Source organism: Dendrobates tinctorius, unplaced genomic scaffold (assembly GCF_039654945.1).
Source record: "Dendrobates tinctorius isolate UK_male_01 unplaced genomic scaffold, ASM3965494v1 ptg000090l, whole genome shotgun sequence".
Taxonomy (NCBI): domain Eukaryota; kingdom Metazoa; phylum Chordata; class Amphibia; order Anura; family Dendrobatidae; genus Dendrobates; species Dendrobates tinctorius.
This window is the reverse complement of record NW_027361758.1, coordinates 2,811,536-2,833,633: the sequence shown is the minus strand read 5'-3', so window position 1 is coordinate 2,833,633 and position 22,098 is coordinate 2,811,536. Positions and strand designations below refer to the sequence as shown.

At 42.6% G+C, this 22,098-nt stretch overlaps 1 protein-coding gene across 2 annotated transcripts in view; it reads left to right on the top strand.

Annotated features, from left to right (window-relative positions):
• Window positions 1-22,098, top strand: part of HPD (4-hydroxyphenylpyruvate dioxygenase) — a 71,218-nt gene that overhangs the window by 42,103 nt on the left and 7,017 nt on the right. Inside the window, exons 1-6 of one of the 2 annotated variants that reach the window (XM_073585996.1) lie at window positions 6,905-9,100; window positions 9,413-9,517; window positions 9,606-9,648; window positions 10,777-10,859; window positions 11,157-11,246; window positions 21,366-21,469. In XM_073585996.1, coding sequence (XP_073442097.1) covers window positions 9,074-9,100; window positions 9,413-9,517; window positions 9,606-9,648; window positions 10,777-10,859; window positions 11,157-11,246; window positions 21,366-21,469 — 452 coding nt within the window. In that variant the 5' untranslated portion in view covers window positions 6,905-9,073. Of the gene's footprint in view, window positions 1-6,904; window positions 9,101-9,412; window positions 9,518-9,605; window positions 9,649-10,776; window positions 10,860-11,156; window positions 11,247-21,365; window positions 21,470-22,098 lie in introns of those variants that run through there. The other variant, XM_073585995.1, reaches the window with a different exon arrangement.

The window sequence follows — 22,098 nt, the reverse complement described above, 5'->3', positions numbered from 1 at the left end:
TCCAACCCCTTACTAGCATGGTGTACCTAATAAAGTGGCCAGTGAGTGTATATATATATATATATACACACAGGACAGTAGAAGTGGTACTGTGTAGTGTATAAATACAGAATTAGGTCACATTCACATGTTCAGTATTTAGTCAGTATTTTACATCAGTGTTTCTACGCCAAAACCAGGGGTGGGTGATAAATACAGAAGTGGTGATGTGTTTCTATAATACTTTTCCTCAGATTGTTCCACAGCAGTTGCGGTATCACCTATATATTATAGGTGATACTGTGACTGCTGTGTATACATTACATAGTAACATAGTAACATAGTTTTGAAGGCTGAAGGAAGACCTTATGTCCATCTAGTTCAGCCCATTTTTAGTGCAGCTGTTCTGCATTGTTGATCCTGGGGAAGGCAAAAAACCCACAGAGTAGAAGCCAATTTTCTCCATAGGGAAAAAAATTCCTTCCCATTAAGTATGTAATACTTCGACTGCTGTATAAACAACGTAAGGTGATACTGTGACTGCTGTATGTACAATATATAGATGATATATAATGTATATACAGCAGTTTCAGTATCACCTATTTATTGTATATACAGCAGTTGCAGTATCACATACATAATGTATATACAGCAGTCGCAGAATGTGGTACTGAAACTGCTGTATATTCAATATATACTTGATACTGTGACTGCTGTGTATACATTATGCAGATGATACTGTGACTGCAGTATATACAATATATAGGTGATACTACTGTTTATACATTATATAGGTGATACGGCAACTGCTATATATACATTATATATGTAATACTGTGATGGCTATGTATAATCACAGTATGTAACATATATACAACAGTATCACCTATATAATTTATACACAGCAGTCGCAGTGTCACCTATATATTGCATATATAGCAGTCACAGTATCATCTGTATAATGTATACCCAGCAGTCACAGTATCACCTATATATTGTATATATAGCAGTCACAGTATAACCTGTATAAAGTATAGGCTACTGTATATACATTTTAGCTATGATACTGCGACTGCTGTATATACAATGTATAGGTAATACTGCGATTATATACAGCCATGTACATGCAATGCCACGGACCACCATGGCCCTTGTCAGCACGCACCTACAAGCCTTTTAGTCAGAAGTTTTAAAGGGCTGGCAGCCCACTTTGTAGTTCAGAGCCACTGGCCCACCTTGGTAGATTGCCAGTCTGGGCCTGCTCAGAGACGTAAAAAAAAGTTAGACTGCAGTTTGCCAAAATATATATGGGAAAGGCTGGGAAAGCATCTTGTGGACAGATGAGATCAAGATAGAACTTTTTTGTAAAGCACATCCTTCTACACTGTTTTACGTGTGGATTTTCTCATAGACTTGCTTTAGATGCGTCCTGTTGAAATGCACAAAAATGTATGTAATTTGCACATGACTGCGTTAGTAAGGTTTTGTCAAAGCTAAATCCTAGGAAGTATCAAAAGCAAAGAAACTTTATATAAACATGATGACCAGAGCCGAAGTTAGGGGGATAGGGCCCCCACTATCCCAAGGGCCCCAGGCCCCATTGGTGTGCCGCTAATAGCAGCAGACCACATGGGCCCTATGGGGCCAGTGAGCCATGAGGGCCCCCGGCATTGCGCATTCAATTGTATCTGAATTATAGATGCCGATACAGTTGAAAGCAATGATTGAGGAGAGAGTATCACGTGATGCTCCCTCTCCCCCTCTGCCTCTGACATAGCAGCGGCGGGTGCGATGACATCATCGCGCAACACGCTGTGCCGGGCAGTGGAGCTGCTGAGGTGAGGAGATGCGCTGTGGAGTGTGCATTATACTATGTGGAGCACTATGGGGTGTGTATTATACTGTATGGATGGCAATGGGGTGTGCATTATACTGTATGGAGAACAATTGGGTGTCTATTATACTGTATGGAGCACTATGGGGTGTGTATTATACTGTATGGAACACTATAGTGTTGTGAGTTCATTTTCCCCTTCACTGTCGATGTCTGATGAACTCCCTCTTCTGGTGAAGGAAGGTAGTGAGGCTGATTACCAAACACCTGATCTGGTAGATGATGACTGGGTAACAGGAACTGCTGACTGGATATAAGGCAGCCGACGCCCTTCTGAGTCGCTGGTGATTTCTCTGCTGGATTCTTGGAGACCAGTCTGATTCCTGCTTCCCAAAGATAAGTTTTTGCTCTGCTATTGAACTTATTAGTTTTGTCTTGTTTACCTTGTTTTTTGGAGTTCAGCCATCCCCGGTCGGGGGTGTGCTGAGTTCCATTTTTGTCTCTGTTCAGTTTGTCTCTTTGCTCTGTCTTCAGAATTTACCTGAGTGCTGATATAGTCTTTTTGAAGTCCTAGCGACTTCAGGGCCTGTTTTTCCTATCAGACGGTTGGGACATTTTTTGGTAGGGTTTTTTACAGATTGCAGACAGCAGCTTTTCTATCCTGTCCTTTTTAGTTAGCTTGGGCCCCATTGTTTGCTCAACCTATCTTTCTATCTGTGTTAGTGTTTTCATCTTGCTTCACCGTCATTATATGTTGGGGGCTGCCTATTGCTTTGGGGTCTGCTCTGGGGCAGTTTAGATTTCCCCTTTCTTTCTTTAGGCCTATTTAGTTCTCCGGCTGTGATCGAGGGGTCTAGGGCATCGTAGGAGCCCCCCACGGCTACTGTTAGTTGTTGAGGATAGGATCAGGGGTCTGCAATCCGATAGCTACCAACCTCTCCGGTTTTCTGGACTTAGCTTGTATTTTTGTTTTTTCCTCCTTCGGTGACTCAATCATAACACTATAGGGTGTGTATTATACTATGTGGAGGACTATAGGGCGTGCATTATACTATATAGAGCACTATGGGATATGTATCATACTGTATGGAGCACTATGGGGTATGTATTATACTGTATGGAGCACTATGGGGTATGTATTATACTGTATTGAGTACTATGTGGTAGGTATTATACTGTATGGAGCACTATGGGGTATGCATTATACTGTATAGAGCACAATGCGGGGTGCATTATACTGTATGGAAGACTATGGGGTGTACATTATACTGTATAGAGCACTATGGGGTGTATTATGCTGTATGAAGCACTATGGGGTGTATTATACTGTATGGAGCACTAAACAGCCAAAATGCTGCCTATTCATCGACTGATTGGATTGTTTATGCCAGAACAGAAATCATTGATCTATTAGTGATTGTTCAGAACAGGTGAGTAATGTATTTATTTTTTTATGGGGCTGCATTATACTATATAGAGTCTGCTTATGGGGAGGGCATTATACTTTATAGAGTCTGCCTATGTGGTTCATTATACTATATATGGAGCTATAGAGGCCTATAGGAGTGCATTATACTACATAGCAGCCTATGGGGTGCTTTATACTATATGAAGGCCTGTGGGGAAACATTATACAATATGGAGGCCTATGGGAAGTGCATCATACTACATAGAGGCCAAAAGGGAGTGCTGTTATGATTCGGTCACCGAGGAGGATTACCGGGGAATTAGCTAAGCAACCAGTAAACCAGAAAGATTGGTAACTGAGCGGATTGCAGACCCCTAAACCTAACAACACAACTAGCATTAGCCGTGGGACGTGCCTACGATGACCTAGACGCCTCGGCACAGCCAAAGAGTTAACTAAGCCTAAAGCAAGAAAGGGGAAAGCTAAGCTGCCCTGGAGTAGAGCCCCAAAGGAATAGATAGCCCCCAAACATATATTGTGGGTGAGACAAGATGAGGCACAAACGCAGGCAGAAAATAAGTGAGCAAATGATGGGGCCCAAACTATCTAGATAGGACAGGACAGAAAAGATACTGTCTGCAATCATGCAAAAACCCTAAAAAATCCACCACGCCTGATATACAAAAACACTGAGGCCACACGACCTCTCCCCCACTAGATCAGCATTCTGTTGTGAACTGGAAGCAAAGCAAAAGATACTAATATAACAGGGAATTAGCAATACTGAATAGAATGACATAAGCTGTGACATATGAGCGGGGTCCAGCACAAATCCCAGCAGGGAATAACGCTGAACCCACACAGCAAAGTAGAAAGCAGAGAAAGGCAAAAACTATATCAAAGGCAAAAGATTCCAGAAAACAAATAACTTATCTGAATGATGCAAGACCAAGGAGGGGAAAAGCAGACTTCACAATGCACAGGAAAAGAAATCAAATCACCAGCAGCAACTGAAGGAAGCTTGCTCACTTAAATCCTCCCAGTCTGTAACCGCTGACATCCAATTATCATCTTCAGGTGATGGACTTCCATCAACACGGCCAGCTCCACTACCCACAGCGACCACCAGAGGGAGCCCCAACTCAGAAGTCAGATCAAGAGAGTTCACAACAGAGTGCATTATATTATATTGAGGACTATCGAATGCATTATACTATATAGAGGCTATTTAGGGGGCCATCATACAGTGTTGGGATTACAGTGAGGGGGCCGTCATACAGTGTTGGGATTACAGTGAGGGGGCCATCATACAGTGCGGGAGATAATGTGGGGTCTTTGTATAGTGTGGGGTCCATCATAGAGAGTTAGAGTCATCAAACAGTTTGGGGGCTACTAAGAGGTCAGTATACTGTGTGGTGGCTACTATACAGTGAAGGGGCATTATACTATGTATGAGAACATCATTCTGTGTATAGGGGAGCTGTACAGGGGGGAGACTTGGGACATAACAATAAGTGCCCACTTAGCATTTAATTATCGGGGAACTCAGGTTATTGTAACTGTCAAAGAGGCACACACAGGGCAATATTACTTTCTTGGGGGCAAAATGTGGGCACTGTTTTCTAGGGCACTTGCACACGGCAATACTATATTCTAGAGCAGTGGTTCTCAACCTTTCTAATGCCGTGACCTCGCAATACAGTTCCTCATGTTTCCGTGACCCCAAACCAAAAAATAATTTTGGTGGCTACTTTAAAACTGTAATTTTGCTACAGTTATGATTTGGAATGTAAATACCTGATATGCATTATGTATTCTCATTGCTACAAATCAAACATAATTTAAACATAGTGATTAATCACAAAAACAATATTTAATTATATGTTAAGAAATATTTATTACTAAATTCCAATAAATAACATTTCACCATGGCATAGCATGGGTTTAAATATAACAACAATTCGAAATAAATAACATTTCACCATGGCATAGCATGGGTTTAAATATAACAATGTAATATAACAGTAAACAACAGTGCAATATTTTGCAACAGTATGCTGCCAAATTCAGTGAGATGGTTGTGGTTGCTTCTTGCTTACCAATTCAGAAATTCTTGGGGCAGTCTTTGCAAGGGCACAGCAAACATCATTTTCCACAACAAATACTTCGGTATTTAGACTTGATTACCAGCAAGCTGGAAAACCCTGTTTCGCAAAGATATGTTGTTGGAAAAGGAAGAAGAAGGCACAGCACAGTCTCAGACAGAATAGGATATAACTGTAAACACTTAATCCAGAATTTTGTCAGTGGCATCGTAGAGAAATCTGTTCTCGCTGCATCATTGTTAATTAGGTTAATTAACTCTTCTTGCGCTGTCTCCGGATCATCTTCAACTTTCACTGTGAATGGACTTCTGGCAAGTGCAAATGGGGTGTCAGGTAGATTAGGAAAGTATGATGAAATTTTGTCTGCAAGCATGTGCAAATGTTCTTTCACAGAAGTTATCATCTTAATTTTTTTGTCTGTCTCAATGTCATGATCCTCAAAGAAGGCAGATAATGTAGGAAACATGTACATTTTATTTTTATCCAATTTATTTTTCCAAAGCTGAAGTTTCATTTGGAATGACCTAATTTTTTCGGACAAATCGAGGCACGTTGCATTTGGTCCTTGCAGTGATAAATTTAAGTCATTCAAGATGACAAAGATGTCCACCAAGTAAGCTATTTTCTGCAGCTCAGTTTTATCGCTAAAAAGTGCTTCGAATTGCGGTCTTGCTTTCTGTTTAAAAAATGTTTTCAGTTCATCACGAAGCTCAAAGACACGTTTTAAAACTTTTCCTCTTGACAACCATCTGACTTCAGTGTGAAATAACAGAGCATTGTTTGGCGCATCTAGCTCGTTGCACAGTTGCCAAACCAGCCGACTGTTTAAGGTGCTCGACTTAACAAAATTGACACATTATGACGCTTTTCATTACTTCTTGTATATCTTGCGGCAGTGTCTTAGTCGCTAATATTTGGCGATGTATCATACAGTGTGTTCCGATTGCTTTTAGCGATTCATTTTGTACCAAACATTGAAATCCTGAGCGACATCCTAGCATAGCAGGAGCACCATCTGTGCAAACACCGCAAACCATTACCCAGGAGATGTTATGCTCTTTTAGAAAAGAACCAACTGTGTCAAAAACATCATGTTCGATTGTTGTTTCAAGCGGTTTGCAAAAATGAAACTCATCTTTAAAGTCGCCATCATTAATATACCTCGCGTAAACCAATAACTGTGCACAGTTTGCCACGTCTGTAGATTCATCAAGCTGGATACTGAATATTGGTAGTGGTGCAGATTTAAATTCCTGGATCATCTGATCAAGAATATCGGCAGACATGTCCTCTATTCTTCTGTGGACAGTGTCGTTAGATAAGGAAATTGCATTCAATTTCTGAACATATTCATTTCCAATTATCACTCGAACTATGTCTTTTGCAGCTGGCAACAGTAAATCCTCAGCAATAGTGTGAGGTTTCATAGCTCTGGCGATTCTGAGTGCCACCAAATATGAAGCTTCAACAGCTGCTACATTGTGTTTGTGGTACTGGCCACCAGTGTCAAATCTAAATTTCTTGAGTCTATCAGCTTTGCTTCTAAAATAGTCGATATCCTTGCCAGCAAAGCTTGGATACTTGCTATCAAAATGGCGTTTTAGTTTGTTCGACTTCATAGATTCAGCTGAGAGAACTTCACAACAAATAACTCATTGTGGTTTCTCAATTCCTGCTGTAATTATTGAGGTAAAACCATACTGCAAGAAATCCATAGTGTATTTTCTTTTCCTAATATTCTTGTCTACACGATCCATTGTCATGAGACGGTTTGCTAATGAAAAAATAAAAGATGGTCGCGTCTAAAGAGTTTGTTAAAGTTTCCTATTATTTACTATTCCCTGTGTTGTTTTCCATTACACAACTGTTACTATGACCAGGGGGCCGTATTCACATGCTTAATTAATGGATCTGGATTGTGTGGATTGTGTGGTAACCCGAGATTCTCGGGAGCTCTCTTCCACAAAATCCGCCGCACTCACAATGAAATCAATAGGAGGCGGATTCAATGCCGGAAACCGCTGATTTCAGCAGTTTCCTCATTCAGAATATGGGAAAATAGTGGAAGATATGGGAGATAATTATACATTGGGGAACAGTGTAAACTATATGTTATAGTGGTCTCTTATAGTATAAGACCGATGTAGTTCACACTGTGTAAATGTATGGTGCTTTGTGTAAGTGTAAGCTGCTTTGTGTACTGTGTAATGATTACACACAAAGCACCTTACACTTACACAGTATTGTGTGTATGGTGTGTGCACTGTTTTTACATTATTAACCTCTTTTACACCAGCAGGCTGTGTCGCAGGCTCTCTTGGCTCTCCGCCTCTTGCCTCTCCGCCTCCTAGGCTTCTGTCCTCTGGCGCTTGCTGCGTCCGCCCACTGATGACGTCAGCAAGCGCCGGACACACGTAATGCGCTGCTATGGACTGTGCAGTGTTCCCCCCGCCCCTTAGGCCCCGGACAGATGATGCAATCATGTCTGCGCATGCGCGCAGACATTCAGTTTGGAACGAGCATCCATAACGGCGTGCGTTCTGTCACGTGGACCTGTCCTGTGTGACACGACACACAGGCCGGTAACTAAGACAACAAGGCACGGCACGTGTAACTGTCCTGTGTGACATGACCCGCAGGCCGGTAACTAAAACGACAAGACACGGGGGAAGGGAAAACAGTTACTGCGATAGGGAATGGGGACATGGAGACCTCCTGCACCCCCCCTGAATCAGTGTCCCTCACACTCCTAATGTTCCCTATATAGGCTCCTCACCTGTCGCCGAGCCGGAACCTGTCACCCTAGCACACCCTACACCTATCCCTTGCTAGGGAGCTGGGTGGTGCAGGCACTGGCCCCACTGCTGTACTAATACACACCAAGGAAAATTACAAACAGGGAAACACCACTTAGCTTTGCTCTGTTGCTCTTGCTCCCAGCAACAGAGTCCACCACCAGAATGCAGCTTTCCTCCTGAATAGCTGCCACCAAGCTCTGTCAGAGCTGCAAGGAAATCCTCTCTGAATCCTTCCACACTAGGACTCTGACTAAGCTGCCAGGAACTCTCTCTCTCCTTCCTTCACCAGTCTTGGTTGGAAATGAGCAATATCACCAACAGTGATTACAACACCTGACACTCTTTTATAGCAGAGCCAGAGCAATCACACCTGCTTTATAATCACATGCACTAAACTAAAGAAACCAGAGTGCAATGATCCTAACGGCTACCGGGGGCAAAACTAGAACTGAAACCACCACAGTGCAATGACCCTAATGGCCACCGGGGGCAAAACTAGAACTGAAACCACAGTGCGGAATTAAAAAGGTTATTAGTGCTTTTATCTGAAATGATCCAGCATGGATCATGACACGTTCTAACTGAATAGCGCTGCTGCAGACAGTAGCACGACTTCTCAGCGGCTAAAGCTATCGGAAATATGTATTTTCCAATGGCTTTAGGCGACCCCTGTGTTTTGGTCTTTTGACCCCTGCTGGGGTCGCGACCCACAGGTTGAGAACCACTGTTCTAGAGGGTTGTTTACCATTTAGAGGGCACACAGTAGGTGCAGTAAGAGAGACACATACAGCAGCAGCAGCTCAGCATTGGGGTATCAGCAGGATGAGGAGTTTGTGTAGGTTGGGAATAGATGGGGACAGTGCTGGAGATTTGTAATCTCTGCAGCTGAGTCCTGGCTGGAGAAGTAGTCATGTTGGTCTGGGCCAGATTGAAAAGACGGGAAAACTGAATGACTCCACCAGAAGGAACGTCAGCTGTAAGTCACTATCTGTAACTGTGCTGCGATCTCTGATATGTTCTGCAGGACTGGTATCTACCACTGACCATATGGTGGTAATATCAATGTTAGTCTTTGGTCTGCTGAGTTTCCCCTATACCTACAATTAGGCTGTGCCACCATAGTTGTAATCAGGGTTACATGGTGAGGACCCACAGAGTCATGCGCCCGTAGGCGGAGCTACCGGAGGAGACATGGAAGGGGGTGGGGCTTAGCGGTGGCCGTGCGCAGGCCGTCGCTGCGCCCTGAAACACTAATGTGAAACCACCCTTACATTGTTTATCACTTTAGGCCTCCTCTTTTTACTGCAATAAAATGGGCTTTGAGCAATTGGCATACAGGGGCCTGGAGACTGGCAGCAGGGAGCTAGTTACCCATGTTGTGAAACAAGACAAGGTAGGTAGCTCACAGACAAATGTATAATCACTAGATATTTTGCCTGTTTATTAGAGCATGATTATGTATTTGTAATCTTTCCATGCAGATAATATTCCTCTTTGTGTCACCACTTACTCCAGGAAATGAAGGTACAGTATTTTGATCCACTTTTACATATAATATACATGTAGTTTGTAACTTGTTTCAAGAAGAATCACTTATATTATTGGTGGATACAGGCAGACAACGGCCCCTGTGCAATACCAGTATATGGTCTCTATGCAGTCCGATAACTCCTCATAATGCACAATCCCACCTGCTTTGGACGTGGAGATGGGCCCCCTCACTTCTTGGGCCCCTGTGAGTCTGCACAGTTGCACCAATGGTATTTATGTCCCTGACTTATATGTAATACCATTATGCCACTCAGAAACATGAAGGATTCTGGACAGCTAGCTGCGTTGTCATGTGGGCCAAAGCACAGTATAGCAACTGATGCGAGAATATCAGATGCGATATGCGGCTCCATTTCTGCTGCAAGCATGATCCAAGTGTCAGTGCTCTGTGCTCCCATCCTCTCACATCAGAATCGCAGCACAGGTGCGGAGGAGACAGAAAAAGTAATTTATCCAACTCCATTGCCAGCATCCGAGTGCAGTCCGATGTTTTGCACACACCTACAAGTCTATGGGTGTGTGCGATCTGATCTGAATCGGCATGTGAAAATAATCGCAGATCTGCACTTCCTCATTGATTAATATTGGTCCGAATGCAATCCAATTTTTTATCAGATTGCACTCGTCCAATTTATTCACTTGTGTGAGTGAGCCCTAAGCCCTCAACACTAGATTTAATCAGAGAAATTTATGCTTGTGCTGAGCAACACTGAAACCTACATTTGGTTTGCTTGGTGTGACCGCTGTAGAATTTCTGGAAGGGAGCAGAGGGACATGCCACTGAGAAAATGTCCCGAATTCATTAAGTGCCGTGCCCATTTTTAACAAATTCAGGACATCATGCTCCAGCGAGCCCTTTACTGAGCCTGGCATGCGCAATACCAGTCTAAATTAATTGGTCCCTAAATGTTTTTCGTTATAACCATTTTTTCTAAAGCGAATGGAATCTCAGGAAAAATCATGATATGGTTCTGCTGTAGTGTCGACCCAAATTGTGTCTAATTTATCAAGACTGTCAACCAGACAAGAGGCTTACCTGTCCTTAGCATCCAATCACAGCTTAGTTCTCATTATATGCATAATCACTCTTTTCTTGTGCAGAATTTGGAGCCCATTTACAGAAGCATGGTGATGGTGTGAAAGATGTAGCATTTGAAGTTGAAGACTGTGACTTTCTTGTTAAGGTACATTGTTAAGGAACTTCTCTACTGCAGGGCCGGTTTTAGACAAAGTGGGGCCCTGGGCAAAAGTTTAAAGTGGGGCCCCAAATGCTCACATATTGCGGTGAATTTCTCCTAACATGTAAAATGTGTTCAAACAATGAATGAATGATTGCAAACAAACATTCATAAAACAGTTATTCAGCTGTTCGTCATCCCGTATAAAAGAGCATCCACATAAAGTGTAGGATCAATCAGTGTACACATTTGATTTTAAGTAATATCATTCATAATTTACAGTATTTGTTTTTATTTTATCAGAAAGCCAGAGAAAGGGGAGCGGTAATAGTAAAGGAGCCCTGGATCGAGGAAGATAAATATGGAAGAGTCAAATTTGCAGTCATACAGACAGTAATTATACAGCATCTTCATTCTGTTTTTATTTAATTTTGCTTGTATTTATGTACCAGGGCTGCAGTTTGGATTATCTGGGCCCCAAACCTTGAAAAGGACAGTGCCCCTTTTGCTTTTTTTGTATGTGTCTCATCTTTTATGTTATACACTAATTTGAACATTTAGTGGGCATGGGGAGAAGCGGCAAATTGGTATGTTGTAATATTTGGTCCCTTAAGAAGAATGGAAAGAATATTATACAGTCTTTATGTTCCATTTCATTCACATAAACTATATTTAGTGTAACCCAATAAAACAAGGCCCCTTCTTGTGGCATATTGTGACTTTTAAGCAGAATTTGACTCAATGGCGTGGTTACCTTGTTTAGAGATTATTATGAAAGCCAGTGACATCAATTCTACTTCCATTAAAAAGTTAGTCTGAGACTAGATCAGTCTTTGAAATATGGATGTTAAAATACATTATGAATTGTAAGTACACATTATTAATGTGGCAAGATATGAATACCCAGATATTGGAGGGTGTTCCTACCAAATGAGAATTGTATAAATTATGTGAGATTTGTAATTTCACCATAAACCGGTCACGACAAGGTGCTCCTCGCAAGATTTCAGACAGAAGAGTTGTCCAAGAGCCAATGTACACCTGCGGAGAGCTACAGAAAGACCTGGAATCAGCAGGTACAATTGTTTCAATTAAAACAATAAGTAATGCACTTAATTTCCATGGCATGTACAGTCATGGCGAAAAGTATTGACACCCCTGCAATTCTGTCAGATAATATTCAGTTTCTTCCTGAAAATGATTGCAAACACAAATTCTTTGGTATTATTATCTTCATTTAATTTGTCTTAAATGAAAAAACACAAAAGAGAATGAAGCAAAAAGCAAAACATTGATCATTTCACACAAAACTCCAAAAATGGGCCGGACAAAAGTATTGGCACCCTCAGCCTAATACTTGGTTGCACAACCTTTAGCCAAAATAACTGTGACCAACCGCTTCTGGTAACCATCAATGAGTTTCTTACAATGCTCTGCTGGAATTTTAGACCATTCTTCTTTGGCAAACTACTCCAGGTCCCTGATATTTGAAGGGTGCCTTCTCCAAACTGCCATTTTTAGATCTCTCCACAGGTGTTCTATGGGATTCAGGTCTGGACTCATTGCTGGCCACCTTAGAAGTCTCCAGTGCTTTCTCTCAAACCATTTTCTAGTGCTTTTTGAAGTGTGTTTTGGGTTATTGTCCTGCTGGAAGACCCATGACCTCTGAGGTAGACCCAGCTTTCTCACACTGGGCCCTAAATTATGCTGCGAAATTTGTTGGTAGTCTTCTGACTTCATAATGCCATGCACACGGTCAAGCAGTCCAGTGCCAGAGGCAGCAAAGCAACCCCAAAACATCAGGGAACCTCCGCCATGTTTGACTGTAGGGACCGTGTACTTTTCTTTGAATGCCTCTTTTTTCTCCTGTAAACTCTATGTTGATGCTTTTGCCCTAAAAGCTCTACTTTTGTCTCATCTGACCAGAGAACATTCTTCCAAAATGTTTTAGGCTTTTTCAGGTAAGTTTTGGCAAACTCCAGCCTGGCTTTTTTATGTCTCGGGGTAAGAAGTGGAGTCTTCCTGGGTCTCCTACCATACAGTCCCTTTTCATTCAGATGCCGACGGATAGTACGGATTGACACCGTTGTACCCTCGGACTGCAGGGCAGCTTGAACTTGTTTGGATGCTAGTGGAGGTTCTTTATCCAACATCCGCACAATCTTGCGTTGAAATCTCTTGTCAATTTTTCTTTTCCGGCCACATCTAGGGAGGTTAGCCACAGTGCCATGGGCATTAAACTTCTTGATGACACTGCGCACGGTAGACACAGGAACATTCAGATCTTTGGAGATGGACTTGTAGCCTTGAGATTGCTCATGCTTCCTCACAATTTGGTTTCTCAAGTCCTCAGACAATTCTTTGGTCTTCTTTCTTTTCTCCGTGCTCAATGTGGTACACACAAGGACACAGGACAGAGGTTGAGTCAACTTTAATCCATGTCAACTGGCTGCAAGTGTAATTTAGTTATTGCCAACACCTGTTAGGTGCCACAGGTAAGTTATAGGTGCTGTTAATTACACAAATTAGAGAAGCATCACATGATTTTTCGAACAGTGCCAATACTTTTGTCCACCCTCTTTGTTATGTTTGGTGTGGAATTATATCCAATTTGGCTTTAGGACAATTCTTTTTGTGTTTTTTCATTTAAGACAAATTAATTGAAGATAATAATACCAAAGAATTTGTGTTTGCAATCATTTTCAGGAAGAAACTGAGTATTATCTGACAGAATTGCAGGGGTGTCAATACTTTTGGCCATGACTGTATGCACGCTCACCAAGCAAGACTCCACTGCTGATCAAAAAGCATGTTCAACAACATTTAGACAAGCCTGTGAAATACTGTGAGAATATAGCCTGGCCATAATTCACACCTTGTTTGGAGGCCAAAAGGTACTGCATATCACCCCAAAAACACTATACCAACAGTGAAGTATGGATGTGTGAACTTCATGAGGTGGGGTTGTTTTTCAACATATGGCACTGCCAAACTTCATGCGATTAAAGTAAGGTTGAATGGACAAATGTACCGAGTAATTCTTGATGAAAATCTGCTGCCATCTACCGGGATGATCAAGATGAAACAAGTGTGGACATTTCAGCAAGACAATGATCCAAAACACACAGCCAAGGAAACTCACAACTGGTTTCAGAAAAAGAAAATAAAGCTGCTAGAATGGCCCAGCCAATCACCGACCTTGAATCCAATAGAAAATGTATGAAAGGAACCAAAGATCAGAGTTCATAGAAGGAGCCCACAACATCTTCAGGATTTGAAGAGTCTTTGTGTGGAAGAATGGGCCAAAATCACACCTGAGCAACGCATGCGACTAGTTTCTCCATATAAGAGACTTCTCAAAGCTGTCATCACCAACAAAGGATTTTGTACAAAGTATTAAATCCATTTCAGTAAGTGTGTTCAATACTTTTTCCTGTGTCATTTCTCATTAATACACATAACTTAATTTATGGACATATATGGCTTGATTTATTTGCCTGTGTGGATTACATGGGTTGTTACTAGGGATGAGCTAATGTGCTCGGTGATATTTGGATATCACTCGAGTGTCTGGGTGCGCGGGTGTGCTTGGGGTGACCAGAGGGAGAAGGTGTGGAACTGTTCCGCAGAGCACCGACACTCGTGAATTTCTTCATCAAAGAGTTAGTTGTTCCCCAGTATGGGACTTTTTTAAAGAGAGTTCAGAGACAAAAAAATATGGTCATTTGAAACCTGTGCCATGCCACGATCAGCAGGGACTTGACCACTAAAGGGGGTTTTACACTAAGCGATATCGCTAGCAATATCGCTAAAACGTCACTGGTTTTGTGACGTTATAGCGATATTGCTAGCGATATCGCTATGTGTGATACTTACCAGCGACCGGCTCCCCCGCTGTCCATCGCTGATCGCGCGAGAATGTCCGGCTCCATTTCTCGTCGGGCGCTTCCTGCTGAGACTTCCTGCTGTGACGACGAGCGACGCTGGACGCGGGCGGGAGGACGCAGGATCGCTGTGTGTGAATGGTAAGTATCGTGCGCTGCGTCGCTGCTGCATCGCTGTGAGATCTTTCTGTATGAAAGCTCACTAGCGATCATTTAGCGATGCACCAGCGATCCTGACCGGGTCGGATCGCTGGTTGGATCGCTGGTGCATCGCTAAATGTAAAAGGGCCTTAAGAACCTAAGATACGTCATCTAAGCACCCGATTTGGTGGGCCAAATGCCTGGGCCTACGATTGATGCCAGCGAGTGTCACCACTGCCGCTTCCCCGTGATAGTTGCTTCCCAATCCCCTGTCCATGACACTGGAGCAGGTGCCTCCCGTCATGCACCTGCACATTCGGAGGACAATCATCAGGCCTTGACAAAAACTTGTCCCAGCACAGCATTCAACTGTCCCTACCCCGAGCCTTGGAATGAAAAAGAAAGTTCACATCCACTCACCCACAAGCTCAAATGCTAAACGGGCACATTTCCAGGGTGCTTGCTGTGGAAATGTTGCTGTTTAGGCTTGTAGATATGGAGGATTTCCACCGACTCATGGCGGCAACCATCCCTCGTTACTATGTCCCGATCCGCCACTTTTCTCCAAATGTGGCGTTCCTGACTTGTACCAGCATATGTCCAGGAACATAACCCGTGCCCTTACCAATGCAGTTTTTGGGATTGTACACTTAACGACTGACACGTGGACAAGCGCTTGTGGCCAGAGACGTTAAATTTCCCTGACTGCACACTGGGTGAATATTGTGAAAGCCGAGGCCGTGTCCCAACCTAGCACAGCACATGTGATACCAACGTCGAGGATTGCTGGCCCTACTTCGGCCGGGGCCAAGTCCCACCCTAGCACAGCACATGTGCTACCTTCGACGAGGATTGCTGACCCTACTATTATACAGGAAAGGAAGTTTCTTAACTTTTTTTCCCTGTAAACTACAATTTCTCGTCGATTTTGAATGTTTTATTGTCAGTCCTTAAAGTGGAGTAAATGTATGACACTATTTTTTTCAGCAGCGATCTGGGAGTCAGAGATCCCTCAAGAAATCCTCCCCATTTTGTTCTCCTTCCATTCCACACATGTTCCACCCAATTCATCATATTCACTGTCCCCCTAGATCTTCTTGTAAGGTCTGCCGGAAAAATGCTCAGATTTCTCATTGACTCCCATTATATTCTTCACTCGAAACGAACATCTGAGCATTAGAAATTGTTAAATTCAAGTAATTAGCATCCAAGCATTTTAGTGCTGGCTCATCCCTAGTTGTTACGAACATCTGGCGAGAATTTCATGTCACTAGCATCTTTTGAAATATATTTACTTAGAAAATTGGTGATGTGTTCAATACTTATTTTGCTCGCTGTATATGCTGTAACCTTTATGTGTGCTTTATAAATTTAAAAAATATTATATAAAAATTGAAATGAAAATCTGCAACTTTCACTGTCTGTTATGAATTTCTCATGTCATGCCGTTCGACTTGTTACGTTTGTTGCAAAAACAGCAATTTCACATAGAATTGTTAGCGTATGAGCACACTATGTCTTTTTTTTTGGTGGATTCTGCTTAAAAAATAAACATAACGTGCAGCAATGTAAAAATGACATTGCTGTGCACATTCTCAGCCTTCTGGTACTTATCTTAACTGTGTCAGGGTTTGGAAAACATCAAGCGGTTGAAAGAAGTACCATGTTCATTCTAGCCACCCACAAGTTATAGTGCACATTATAGAGAAAAGAAAAGTCAATGTTAGAGCAGCTGCAAAAACGATGGTATAACCACCAGCAAAGCTACTTCAAGAAAAAAAAAACGCTTGCCTTTCTTGAAGTGCCTTGCCTATTGTTCTGCCCGCTGAACATAGGGCAAATTATGTTTGTATTATGTGCTGGTTTAGTAATAGCACCATTTAGTGGTGGCTGAATTTATAGCTGTGTCTTTGATAGCATTTTCAGCCTGTGTCTTTAACAGAGCAATGCATTGTGGGTTGAAGCAATGTATTCTGAGATGAGGGAGATGCCATTTTCTTCTGTGTATATCATAGGACGCACGTTGTTTACTTGTTCTCCTGTAACTCCCCTACTTGAGTTCGGTATCCTGGTAAAGCATATCTGTTTTATCGCATGTTCTATACTCTTCACCAATAAACAAGTTAGACTACAGAGAAATGTCTGCTTATTTTGGAAGATAGAAGGTGGTTTATGCTGTATGCTAGAGTGCACACCATGTCAACATGTATGAAGGCAGAACAGTAAAACAGATGCTAGATGCCTCGATAGTGAATACGACTTAAGGAGCCGTTTGTACCGACACCGCACTGCCTGCGGATACTGCAGTGGCAGCCATACAGTCACAAGTACCGAGAGTGCAGCCCGCCATCAAGAGCTACAGTTTTCCCGCCACGCGGAAGCCCGCCACGCATAGACTGTTTCCCGCCAATATACTCAGCAGTACGCAGCTAAATGCACAATGTCTCGAAACAGCACATCCTCACTCAAAACGAGGTCACGAGCAAGTTCCAGCAGGTCGTCATTAGCAGAGCTCACTGCTGTCGCTCGTGCCGAAGCCGAGGCAGCCAAAGCAAGATCTTCCTTCGCCGAACGAGAGATGCATCTAAAGCCGAGACAAGCGAGCACGAGGCAGAAAGAGAGGCGGAAACTGCACGATTGCAAGCAGAGCTAGAAAGACTTGCTGCAGACAAAGAGACAGCAGCTGCAATAGCTAAGGCTGAGTGTTTGGAAGCTATGAAGAATCCTGATTCTGAGAGACACAGCAGCATTCCCGGACCAGATCTAGAGCAGCAAGATCCAGAGTATGTCCGTCAACATTCCGGCGATGACAGCCCTGGCGCATCATATCGATCAGCCAATGCCGATTGCCAGCGATAATAATCTTTATTAAATCTATATTTTTATATAGCGCTAACATATTCCGCAGCGCTTTACAGTTTGCACACATTATCATCACTGTCCCCGATAGGGCTCACAATCTAAATTCCCTATCAGTATGTCTTTGGAGTGTGGGAGGAAACCGGAGTGCCCGGAGGAAACCCACACAAACACGGGGAAAACATTCAAACTCCTTGCAGATGTTGTCCTTGGTGGGATTGGAACCCAGGACCCCAGCACTGCAAGGCTGCAGTGCTAACCACTGAGCCACCGTGCTGCCCCGATCCAACCCCAAACTTCACTAACATAGACGAGGAGACTTCCAGCACAGAGATGTCGACCACAGCTACCGTTCCACTGAGAAGAAAGTACAGCTCCCATCCCACAGAGCCACCTTCTTCACCGAACAGGTACTGCACAGACTATCCGGAGTTAGAAGCGTCTTACAGGTATGGTGATACACCACACACTAGACATGACTATAACACACCGGCTCGTACCAGCACTGACGGAGCGACCATGGACTTTGCAAAGTTCTTTGCCCGCCGAGAACTGGTTACAAAAGGACATGTAAAGTTCACTGACAAACTCGAGAACTATAGGTCATGGCGAATCTCGTTCCGGAACGCCATTTATGGTCTGGACCTTTCTTGTAGTGAGGAGTTAGATCTCCTAGTAAAGTGGCTCAGAAGTGAGTCGGTCGAACATGCCAAAAGACTGAGAGACATTAATATAAAGCATCCCCGCACAGGGCTGCGTAAAGTGTGGGAAAGACTTGATGAATGCTATGGGGCAGTAGAAGCCATAGAGAATGCTTTATATAAAAGAATTGATGATTTTCCTAAGATAGGACCTAAAGGTTATCTAAAGCTTAGAGAACTGAGTGATTTATTGATTTAGTTACAGGTTGCCCAGGAGGAAGGAGATTTGCCCGGATTGGCATACTTAGAAACAGCTAAGGGTGTCAATCCGATAGTACAGAAACTTCATTGCAACCTACAAGAAAAGTGGATTACATGTGGTTCAGAGTATAAACAAATCAAAATGTATCATTCCCTCCTTTCACTGTATTTGTTGACTTTATAACAAAAGAAAAACGGAATAGGCTACAAAGAGGGGATCACCTCAGGCAGGAAATAGCGTAAAATAAATCAATTTTATTTGACACTGAAAGACAAGCACAAACATTTAAAAACATTAAAAATAGTCACACATGTGACATAACTACAACAATCAATAGGCTCGTAATAGAGCCAACCACCTAAAGCAAAACCCCACAATGTAAGTAATTTATACGAAAAAAAAACCCTATGCCTATATAAACAGCATACCATAATAAGGCTGACAAATGGTGTCCATCAGAAAACGTTCCATGCCCTATTCTTGTGTCTTTGATAGCATTTTCAGCCTGTGTCTTTTTGTATAAATTACTTACATTGTAAGTTTGAGGTTTTTCTGGTACCGCGATAATAACCCCTACAAAGACATCGTGGAGCATCGGATGAAAGTACACATCTTCGGGAACAGCCCATTCCCTGCTGTCACCATCTATGGTCTTAGACATTCAGCCAGGGAGGGCGAAACAAAGTATGTGTCAGATGTTAGATCGTTTGTGGAAAAGGATTTCTACGTGGACGACTGCTTGAAATCCACACCCACAAATGAATCAGCAATCAGTCTCCTAAAGAGGACACAAGAAATGCTCACTTTGTCCAATTTGAGGCTGCACAAAATTGCTCCCAACAGCCAAAAAATTGCTTCCAACAGCTTTTCTCTCTCAAGATTACTCAACTGATCTAAAAGACTTGAATTTAGACACGGACTCCCTTTCTATGCAACAGAGCCTTGGTTTGCTCTAGGATTTGAAGAGAGGTGCATTTACCTTTTGGATCAACGAAGAAAAACCTTTCACGCGTAGAGGCGTCTTGTCCGTGATAAACAGCCTGTACGATCCTTTAGGATTTGTAACCCCTGTAACTATCCAAGGTAAAATGATGTTGAGAGACTTCACTCAAGAGATGTCTAAATGGGATGATCCCCTTCCCATGGAGAAGAGAGATTTGTGGGTAAGATGGAAGAAATCTTTAGAAGTCTTGTCAGATCTTTACGTGGCACGACCATACGCTTCCGTGCCATCAACGGAAGTCAAGACGCAAAGGCTCTGTAAATGCTATGCCTCAACCAAAGTGATTGCAGCAGTAGCATATCTGAAAACTACTGACATCAAGGAACAATGTCATGTAAGGCTTGCTATGAGTTGGGCAAAACTAGTGCCAGTCCAGGAGCACACAATACCCAGACTGGAACTCTGTGCGGCTGTGCTAGCAGTTGAGTTAGCTGAACCTATCTCGACAGAAATTGACCTGGAAATCAAGGACGTTGAGACAGCAAGGTAGTGCTTGGGTACATTTACAGCAAAACTCAACGCTTTTATGTTTACGACAGCAAACGGGTGCTAAGGATCAGGAGATCTACTTGCCCTAAACAGTGGCGCTATGTGTCCACACACCACAATCCTGCGGACCACGCAACTAGATCCATTGAATCTAGACACCTTAAGGACATAGCCTGGTTTACAGGCCCTGCTTTTCTATACCATTCAATGCCTTAAAGTGACAAATCAGACACTTTGGAACTCGTAGATCCAGATGTAGATGAAGAAATCCTCCCTCAGGTATCCGTTCTAAGTACGGTGACTTCAGACAATTACTTCGAATCCCATAATTTCAGCAGGTTTTCAAACTGGAACTCGCTTGTTCGTGTCATTGCTTGTTTAGTTCATGTGGCTCAGTCTTACAAGTCAACATCACCCACCAGTCAGAAGTCTTGTAAAGGTTGGTACCACTGCAAGCACATCTTTACCACTCCAAACCTGGAAAATGAAGTGGCATTAGTTGATGCTAAGCGAAGAGTGTTCTGCCCTCTGAACATAGGGCAAATTATGTTTGTATTATGTGCTGGTTTAGTTATAGCATCATCTAGTGGTGGCTGAATTTATTGCTGTCTTTGATAGCATTTTCAGCCTGTGTCTTTAACAGAGCAATGCATTGTGGGTTGACGCAATGTATTCTGGGATGAGGGAGATGCCATTTTCTTCGGTGTATATCATAGGATGCACGTTGTTTACTTGTCCTCCTGTAACTCCCCTACTTCAGTACGTTATCCTGGTAAAGCATATCTGTTTTATCGCATGTTCTATACTCTTCACCAATAAACAAGTTAGACTACAGAGAACGGTCTGCTTATTTTGGAAGATAGAAGGTGGTTTATGCTGTAGGCTAGAGCGCACACCGGGTCAACGTGTATGAAGGCAGAACACCTATGTAAACCTCGATTATCGTCGTAATTAAAATGTTTTATGTACCTACCCTTTCATCAGTGTAATATTTTATATTTTTTGGTTTGAATAAGTCGATTGAGACAGAATATGTAAAAAGGAATTACAGCTCTGTACTGCCATGTTCTCATCTTAGGTAGGAGATCTTAGATTTAGAATTTATATTGCACCAATGTGTTAGAAGAACCATTACATTTGATAAATGCAAAAAAGCGTTACCAGAATGGTAAGAGTCAATCTGTCTGAAGCAGTAACATATCCTACAATTACATTTTACCTGTCTGCACCCAGTATGGAGATACAACGCACACACTTGTGGAGAAGCTGGATTACAATGGCATCTTCTTACCAGGGTTTCAGCCCCCATTATCTAAAGATCCTCTGCTCCTGAAGCTGTAAGTATATGGAATAATTGTATTTGTGGATTTTATATAAAGCAGTAAATACAGTATATATCCATATAAGCTTAGAAGTTTTATGGGATCTTAATGCCAAACATGACCAGGAGCAGTAAGCTATGTATCAGGAAATTACATGTAGAATATCAGTACCTTCTAAAAATATATTGTTTTGCTCATCACAGAATTAAAGGGAAGCAGTCATGTAAAATAATGTTATTACCCTGTAGATATAGGGTTAATCCGCAGGTTAATAGCATTCTGATACCGTGCCAAGCCGGCACTGAGAGAAAATGAGCTTTATTCCTTCAGGCAGGCTTGATCTTTCAGTCACTGTGGTAGTGCCAGTGTGGTTTCAGTCACCACTCTGTGCATAGAGAGCGTCGGCTGTAATCGCGTTCCCGACACTGACTGACAGCCAGCCCTAATGCTGAGCATGCTGTCAGTCAGTGCTGGGAGCGTGGTTGGAGCCGACACTCTCTATACACAGAGCTGAGACTGAAAGCATTGTGGTGCCACATCATGACTGAAAGAGCAAGCCTGTTGGGAGGAGTAAAGTTCATTTCCTCCTGGAAGTGGGGCTTTCAGTGCATGTGCCAGGCAGGTTCAGAAATCTATTAACCTGC